The following is an 8,416-nucleotide window of genomic DNA, read 5'->3' as shown; positions in this document are numbered from 1 at the left end:
TGGGAGGGTCTCTGGCCAGAGGAGCCCACTTGTCACACTCCCCTTCCCCTCTCAAGGCTCCTTCAGGCATGAGACCTGCGTGAGTTGTGTCCTCTGGGTACTTAGAAAATTGCATCAGAGGGTGAGGTGGTCTAGGGTGGGATAGTCATTTACACGCAGTTGCCAGATAGAGTATAAAGAAGAAAAAGTTTTTTTTTTTTTTATTTTGTGGAAAACAAAAGCAGAAAAACTAAAACCCCAAACTCCAGAAAAAATCCTAAAAAATACGTTTTGTTTTCTTAAAAAATACTGTATAAGTCTCTACTCCTCTCCCTCCCCCACCGCAACAGCCCTCCTTGCCGCCTCTCATCTCAGTGCCCTACCCCCCACCCCCACCACTATTCGTAGTTCCTGCTATTGTACCCCCCTTCCCAGTATCTACCCAGGATGCTCACCCCCGTATTCTCTTACCTGCTATCTTCCTTTGTTCTCCCTAGAATTTTGGTGAGCCTTGTACCCATCCCATTTCCCCAGCATGCAAGAACTGTCTCCCCCTTCCTTTTCCGGAATTCAATAATCCTTTCCCCCTACCACTCCCTCTCCCAAGGATCTAGTCCAAGCAGGAGCAGGTAAGCTGCCTCCTGCCAAATTCCCTCCCAATTCCCACCCACCCACCCCCTACCTCACGAAATGCCAGAACCTCTTCCTGGGCAGCCGTAGCCAGGAATAAAATATTTTCCAGTCTTTTTCCCTCCTCATCCCACAGAACGTTTTCCCTCCCTCCACATATCCATGCACCTCCAAGAGAAGAAAATCTTTCTCTGGGACCCCCTATTCCCTTGGCCTTCTCAAAGAACTCTCTCCCTGTCCATCCTTTTCTTCTGAAGAGGCAAGGTCTTCTCTCTAAGGAATCTTCGGCCCCTCCCTCAGGATGTGTGTGTCTGCTCAGGCTCCCCACCGTACCTGCCTGCCCCTGCCCCCCACACCCCCCTATTCTCCTGGACCAAGGAGCCCCCTTCCCCCCCAGCCCAGGGACCCAGCGCCTGCCACGCTAGCGCTAGCGGATGAGGACGTTGATCTCAGCCACGCTGGCCTCCAGCACGTTCTCGGCCGTGGTCTTGCCGTGCTGCTCCTTGAGGTGCCGCCTAATGGCAGGCTTGTGAGCGAAGCGCACATCGCAGTAGGAACAGCGATAGGGCCTCGCTCCCGAGTGGAGGTTGAGGTGGTCGTGCAGCGTGGACTTCTGTGTGAAGCACTTGCCGCAGATGCCACACGAGTGCGACTTGACGCCGCGGTGCACGTTCATGTGGCGGTTGAGGTTGCTGCTGTGGTTGAACTGCTTGCCGCAGCGCGGGCACATGAATATGAAGTGCTGCGCCCGCATGTGGAAGACCAGCTTCTCCACGCCCTGGAACACTTCCGGGCACTTGGTGCACTTGATGTTCTTTAGGGGATTGCCACTGGAAAAGCCTCCGGGCAGGGGTCCCCGACTGCCCCCCGCCCCCAGGCTGCCCCCCGCCCCCCGGGCAGCCATGGCCACCGCTGCTGCCTCCACCAGGCCTGAGGTGGCCCCCACACTGGCCCGGCCTCCTGGGATCAACAGCAGGCCCTCCCCTTCTGCGTCCTCGGACAGGCTGTAGCAGGCTTTCACCACGCCCTGCGGTGGAGCCACAGTGCTGGGGGGCACGCTGCTCTGGGCCAGCTCCCCAAGGTGGCTGCCCACAGAGCCTCCGATGCCCAGGCCTCCTCCCAGGCCTCCGGGAGGTTTGAGCCGGTGTGCCACCTCCAAGGCCGATTCCACCTTGACGATGCAGATGTCAGACACGTCCTCGTCCTCATCCTCATCCTCTTCCTCGGCCTTCAGCTCTAGGTCCTCATCCAGCGGGAACTCCAGCTTCACAGGCCGCAGGAGTGGAGGGGGGAGAGGGGGTGGGGGTGGGGGTTTGGGGGCTGGCTTCGGGGTCCTGGCGGGAGGGAGGAGGGATTTGGTGGCACTGACACTGCTTACAAGGCTGGCATCGCTGACCCCATCCTCTTTGAGGCCTATCTTGGGCTCGATGAACTGGCTGAGGGCATTCCGGCATTTCTCCACCACGTGCTCCATCTGCAGGTAGGAGGCGGCCGTCAGGTAGTTAACAATGTCCCTGACGGCGAATTCCAGGGCGCCCGTATAGCAAGAAAGGAGCAGGTCAGCCACTATGCGTGCACTGTGCATCAGGGAGACCTGCAACTCAGAGCTGGGATTCAGCAGGAACTGGTCCCGCAGGAACGGCGAGCAGGCGGCCAAGATGACCTTGTGGCCGCGGAACTTGAGGCTGTCGGCCACAATGGTCACGTCGCAGAACCGCTCCTCTGCGCGGAGCTGGTTCATGTTCCGCAGCGTAGCGGCCTCGTGGCCGGGCAGCTGGAAGCGCAGGACTTCCACCCCAGAGGCCATTGTGGCGGGGGTGGGCCACCCTGGTTGGGAAGGAAACCGGTCAGAGACAAAGGTCTCCGGCTTTCCTAGGCCAAGGCTCCAGGCCTCGCACCCCCATTCTTGCCTGGCCCTCCCAGCATCAGATCATCCAGTTTTCAAGCCTCTTCCTCAGTTTCCCCAGCCCCCGGGGAGGCGCTGTCCCTCCGAAAGGAGGGAGGCGTGGTTCCCGGGGGCGGGGCAGCGGCGTCCACACCTCCCAGCCCGACAGCCCGCGAAGATGGGGCGAGCCCGCGCGCCCACGGGGGAAGGCCGGCGGAAGCGGGAGCAGAGGCCTGGATTCTAGGGTGGCCCCGGTTGCAGCCTCTTCTCACCCCGCCCCCTTTACCCGCTGCCTCATTCCTCCACCCCCCCTTGCACGTTTGCACGCGACTTTCACGTCTCCTGCCTGCCTGCACGCATCGTGCACGGCCCCCCCCCACAACGTTCAGAACTCCGTGGCACGCCCCCCCCCGCCCCACGACCCTGAGTGCACGCGCCTCTCACCTGGCCGGGTTCCGCGCGCTGTTTTTTTCCCCCCCTATTTCCCCCACCCCCCCCGGGGCCGACTGCGCCCCCACACACGGGCAGGGCCTGGGCAGCGCGCAGGCGCGGGGGTGCACGGGGCGCGCGCGCGGGGCCGGCTCCGCGTGGGCGTAAGGGGGGAGGGGCGGGGGCGGCTCGTGGCGTGTGTTCCAGGCCCCGCGCGCGGCGGCGTCGGCGAGAACTCGGGGAGGAGGAAGAGGGGAGGGAATTAAAGGAGCAGGATTCCCCCTTTCCCGACCCCCCTTTCTTCACCAGCCCCCCCCACGCGGTTAAAGGGCCGGACGGCCTGGCCTCTCCTTTGGCCGGTATTATTTGTCCGCCAGAGCGGAAATACGTTCCGCACCCCCCTCTTTCTGGCTCCCCCTCCTCTGTGCCTCGGGGCCCCGCGGCCCGTCTGCGCGTGCGTGCCAAATACCGCGCGGAGGCCCGCTCACTCGGGCCCGCCTCCCGCTCCCGGCTGCCCGCGGCGCAGCCTGCTCCTCTGGCCCCAATGCGCGCCGCCGCCCCCGGCGCTCCCCGTCTGCCTGGCTCCCCGCGGGCGACGCTGCCACCTGCTCGCGGGAGTGGTGCTGCTCTGGCCCAGCTGTGCGGAGCGGGGCCGGAGTTGCAGCCACCGCCCCTCCCGGCGTCCCAGACCGCCCCGTGGCTATCGAGATGTTGGTTGCTGTTGCCCACGCCTGCATCCCTTGTTGATTATGTTCACAGTTCCTCCAGCCACACTTCCAGATTTTTCCAACTCTTCTGAAGCTAGTAACCAACTCAGCACTCCCGGCCTAAAAGATATTTTAACTTTCTGCAAGGCCCAACAATCCAGTGTCCTCAACTTCCTCTCCTCTGTCTCAAAATTTTATGAAATCACACCTATCCTCCCCTTCCCCCCATTCTCAGAATTGATCCCAATTTCTTGCCAAGGCAAACGCCCTCGTAAGGTCGATGACCTTGACTATTTCACCCCTACTATATAAATAGACCTAGTACTAATGCTTCTAATTATGTGAATATTTATATTAGTATGATATTTATATTAGCATCCTTCCCATCCTTGCCCCCTCCACCAGACTGATAAGGTCAGAGCTCCACTGCCCTAAACAAAACTTTCCCTCAACTCTGCACCTTTGCCTTCTCTTTCTCTGTCACTCCCAAACTGAGCTGCAGTCTCCATGGCTTCATCACCAGCCTCGAAGACTGGCTCCCTTCCCTCCCTCTTCCTTGCACCTCTCATACCTACCCTCACTTCTCCACCCAACCAAGTCCAGGTGAAGAAGCCCCTGTTTCCTGCCAACTAGATTTGTTTGTTACATTCTCCAGGAGACTACAGCATTTTCCTTACACATCAAATTTGGTGGAATGTGTTCAATATCTGGTTTCCCCGTTGGATTGTAAACGTCTTGATTGCATGAATTATGTCCTGGGTTATGTTTTGCAAATAAAAGTCATACAATAAAAGACTGTTGAAGTCATTCCTCTTCAGTCCAGCCAGCATCCACCCATAAAATGTTTGTTCCTGACTTAAACTGAATCCTGAACTCAGGGGATGCCCTCTGGTAGGGGAGTGGGGGCAGTGTTTAGATGGTGCCTCTACTCTTTGCCTTTCCCTTTTAAATTCCCTGACTTTTTTTGCCTTCATCTCGTTCTCTCTATTCTAAAATGCCCTCTTTGTAGAAATATCTTTGTTGTCAGGCATTTGTGTTGGACACAACACCTAGGCTCAAAGCCATATTCCACTACTTATGAAAAGGGCCCTTGGGAAAGTTACTTAATTCTCTGAATCACAGAGTCTTTATCTTTGAATTGGAGGGGCCCTGATTCCTCACAGGGCTAATGTGAAGTTTAACTGAGCCTGGCATATAGTAGGTGCTGAATCAATGAGAGCTCCCTTCTCCTTTGCCTAATTGGGGGACAGACTGAAATTTCAAAAGAACTTTAACTAAAAATCTGCTCCCCTATCTTATCTCTTCTTTCCCTCACTGCCAAACTTCTCAGAAGAATTGTTCACACTCCAGTGAGAGCAGAAATTTTAAAAGTCGTCAAGGTAAGAATTTAAGTTTGTAAAGTTTTGTATCCTGTCCCTTTCTTGCTGCTTTTCCTTTCTGGGAGTATGAATGGGGCAGGGGTCCTTATCTCAGTTTAGAGTTTAAGACAGGTGGTCCTAGGTGGCAGGTAGGGTTGACAGCTGCTGAATCCTTCAAATGCCCAGCCCACCCAGTTGCCATTTTATATGGAAACAAGCTGTAGTGCACAAGCCTGTCTCTTCCTGTACAGTCCGGTGGGGAGATCTTGTAGGGCTGTTTTCCCACATACCCCATGCAGGGATGTCTAGATCCTTGGCCTTTGGCCCCCAACTTCTGCCAATGTAAAAGGAGAGGCCCTCCCGTCCTTGGGTGGCAGTGCCAAACGCCTTGGCATGGTGTCAAGAACAGATACATTCAGGATTCTTAGTGGGACTGAGAAATAAAATCTGACCAAGGATTCAAGAAAAAACTAGGGGGACTTCCCTGGTGGCGCAGTGGTTAAGAATCCGCCTGCCAATGCAGGGGGCATGGGTTCAAGCCCTGGTCCGGGAAGATCCCACGTGCCATGGAGCAACTAAGCCCGTGCGCCACAACTACTGAGCCCACGCTCCACAACTACTGAGCCCACGCGCCTAGAGCCCATGCTCTGCAACAAGAGAGCCACCGCAATGAGAAGCCACAATGAAGAGTAGCCCCCGCTCACCGCAACTAGAGAAAGCCCGCGTGCAGCAGTGAAGACCCAGTGCAGCCAAAAAAAAAAAAAAAAGCTAGGGAACAGAAGATCTAGGTTCTAGTCCAGGTTTGAAGTCCTCAAGGCCCCAGAGGTTTCAGTATTCTCTTCAATGAAATGGAGGTTTGTCCTCTGAAGCCTCTTCCAGCCCTGTCAGTCCACAAAATTTCAACCTGAAAAGAGGTGTATGTATTTTTGTGTGTATGTTTGGGAGAAGAGGTCAAGGACTAGTGAACTCAGGGCTTAGAGCACCACTCTTGGTTACTAATGGAGGTGAGCAGTGGCCTAGTAGGAAATGTCTAAGCAGTAGGAAAGCTTAGACACTTCCCTGTGGCATTCAAAGTATTTTTGGCAGTGGGTTTACTTTTACAATTGTACTTCGCCCAGACTGAAATAACTATATTCCTTGAGCAACCAAGAGAAAGGAGGAGGGAAGTCAGCCTGGGTTTTTTTTCTTTTTTGGTACGCGGGCCCCTTACTGCTGTGGCCTCTCCCGTTGCGGAGCACAGGCTCTGGACGCGCAGGCTCAGCGGCCATGGCTCACGGGCCCAGCCGCTCTGCGGCATGTGGGATCTTCCCGGACCGGGGCACGAACCTGTGTCCCCTGCATCGGCAGGCGGACTCTCAACCACTGCGCCACCAGGGAAGCCGCAGCCTGGGTTTTTTTTAATCCATAGGCTGATAAGACTTTCCTGTGTTACAACAAAAGCTCCAACTTTTCCCCCTTTCTCCTTTGCCCCACACTCAGCTCTGCCCTCACTGTAGGAATCCTGGCGAAATGGCAGCCTGTTCAGGCAATGGTGACAGGGGCTCACAGCTTGAGAAAAGAAACCCTACAAAAACAAAAGGCCCACACCAGTCCCCTCTATTTGTAAAATCACCTTTCCTAAACTCCCACCCGTCTCCTGCAGCGGACTCCATTCCTCGACCTTTCCTCAGTGCTGGCACCTTCTCCAGTAACCTGTTCCCTCCACTCTTTGGAACCCTCTCACAGCCTCAGCCTCCTGATATACTCTTCCCTCCCCCTCCTGCTTTAGAGGGAATTCAGTTCTCCCTGCAGCCCATGATCTTCCCCCTCCTCCAAGTCACACTCCCACCTCCCCTCCTCCCTCCCCCCACCCCCTCTTTGCTCAGCACTAGGTCTGGGGAAACGATGGCCATGGCGGATTCTCCTAGCTTCTTGTCAACCCCAGGAACAGGACTCTTCCACTTCATGCCAAACACCCTTTCCTTCCAGCCTCAAGAGTCCTCCTCTGCTACTCCCTGCCTCTGCTTGTTGCCATGAGCAACTGGCTTCCAGGCCTGCCAGTGTCCATGCAAATGACCTAATCCACACCCCAATTAAAATTTCTTTTTGTTTATGTTTTCACAGAATCATTTGTATGGTTCAAAATTCAAAAAGTATAAAAGGGTACATTGTCAAAGGCCTCCCTCCCACCCCCACCCAGACCCATCCCTGTGTTACTGGTTTCTTCAAAGCTTCTTGACCTCCTTCCAACAACTTTTATCTTGACTCTGTCTCATCCACTTTCTTCCCAGAATCATACTCTGGCCAATATCAGCGCCTGGGACTACATCCTCTCTGAAATTTAAAATGCCAGCATACCATTCTCTGAGTAGCCCTCAGACTGCTCCCTCCTAGAGGGCAGCGAGTTTACCTGCTTCGCTTCCCCAGGGGAACCTCCAGTCACCAGGGCTTTCCTTTTCTTTCAGGCCCTCCTCCTTCTCTCCCTCCCTCCCTTCCTTCCCTGTCCAGCCAAGGTACCACTCACAGTGCATCGCTTCAGCTGGGCTCTGGGTGCCACTCTGTGCACCTGGAAGAGCCCCTCCCCCTCCCACAGCTCCCTTCCAACCCTGTCCTCTCTCCTGAGTCCCCCACTGCACTCAGGATCCCCTTCTCTGCAGGCATCCCGCTCAGCAAGCGGCCCTGTCTCTTAACTGAGGCTCTTGCTTCTTCATCCTGGATCCTCTCCAACTTCCTCCCCTCTTCCCAACACAGCCAGCGTTCTGAGTTCCTCACTCAGCCTCTTCACTCTCTCTTCACACTCATCCTCTCTCCTAAAAATATTTATTGTGAACATATTATACACATAGAAGCATGTATAGAATGAACATGTATAGTTAAGGATGAATGTAACAGAACCCCCGGGTATTTGATCGCAGCTTAAGAAATAAATTCCCTTAGAGCTGAATCAGTGTGCTGTACACCTGAAACCAACACTACATTGTAAATCAACTATACTCCAATATAAAATTTAAAAAATCATAATTCACATACACACACACAAAATGAAATAAATTCCCAGGACCTCAGATGTCCCATGTGCTCCACAATGACTGCATCCCTCTCCCTCCTGGGAGAGTGAACTCCACTCTGAATTCCTTAGGTTCACTTCCTCTGTTTATCTTCATAGTTCCACTATCTATGTTCCACTATCTATCTATTCCTAAACAGTATACTGTTCAGTTTTGCCTGTTTGATCTTCACAGGGATAGAATCATAGGAATCGTACTCCATGTGTTTTTCTGAGGCTGGCTTTTTTACTCAACATTATGATTGCGTTGACTGTGTAGCAGTAATTCATTCACTTTCTTTCTGTTGCATGCTTACACTGCAATTTAGAAATCCCTTGTCCTGTCAATGGACAATTCTTTTTGTTTAAACTGGTGGTTATCACCACAATGCTGCTGTGAGCC

At 54.3% G+C, this 8,416-nt stretch overlaps 1 protein-coding gene across 1 annotated transcript; it reads right to left on the bottom strand.

Moving 5' to 3' along the window:
* Positions 1 to 1,036: 1,036 nt before the first annotated feature.
* ZBTB12 (zinc finger and BTB domain containing 12) lies at positions 1,037 to 2,422 on the bottom strand (the record flags this gene model as incomplete). The annotated part of the gene is made up of 1 exon (XM_082849065.1): positions 1,037 to 2,422. The coding sequence occupies exon 1, from the start codon at positions 2,414 to 2,416 to the stop codon at positions 1,037 to 1,039; it is 1,380 nt and encodes a 459-aa protein (XP_082705191.1). The 5' UTR covers positions 2,417 to 2,422.
* Positions 2,423 to 8,416: the final 5,994 nt, after the last annotated feature.

Source organism: Leucopleurus acutus, assembly GCF_964270905.1.
Source record: "Leucopleurus acutus genome assembly, chromosome: 10".
In the NCBI taxonomy this organism is placed as follows: domain Eukaryota; kingdom Metazoa; phylum Chordata; class Mammalia; order Artiodactyla; family Delphinidae; genus Leucopleurus; species Leucopleurus acutus.
This window is presented reverse-complemented; position numbering and strand designations above follow the sequence as displayed.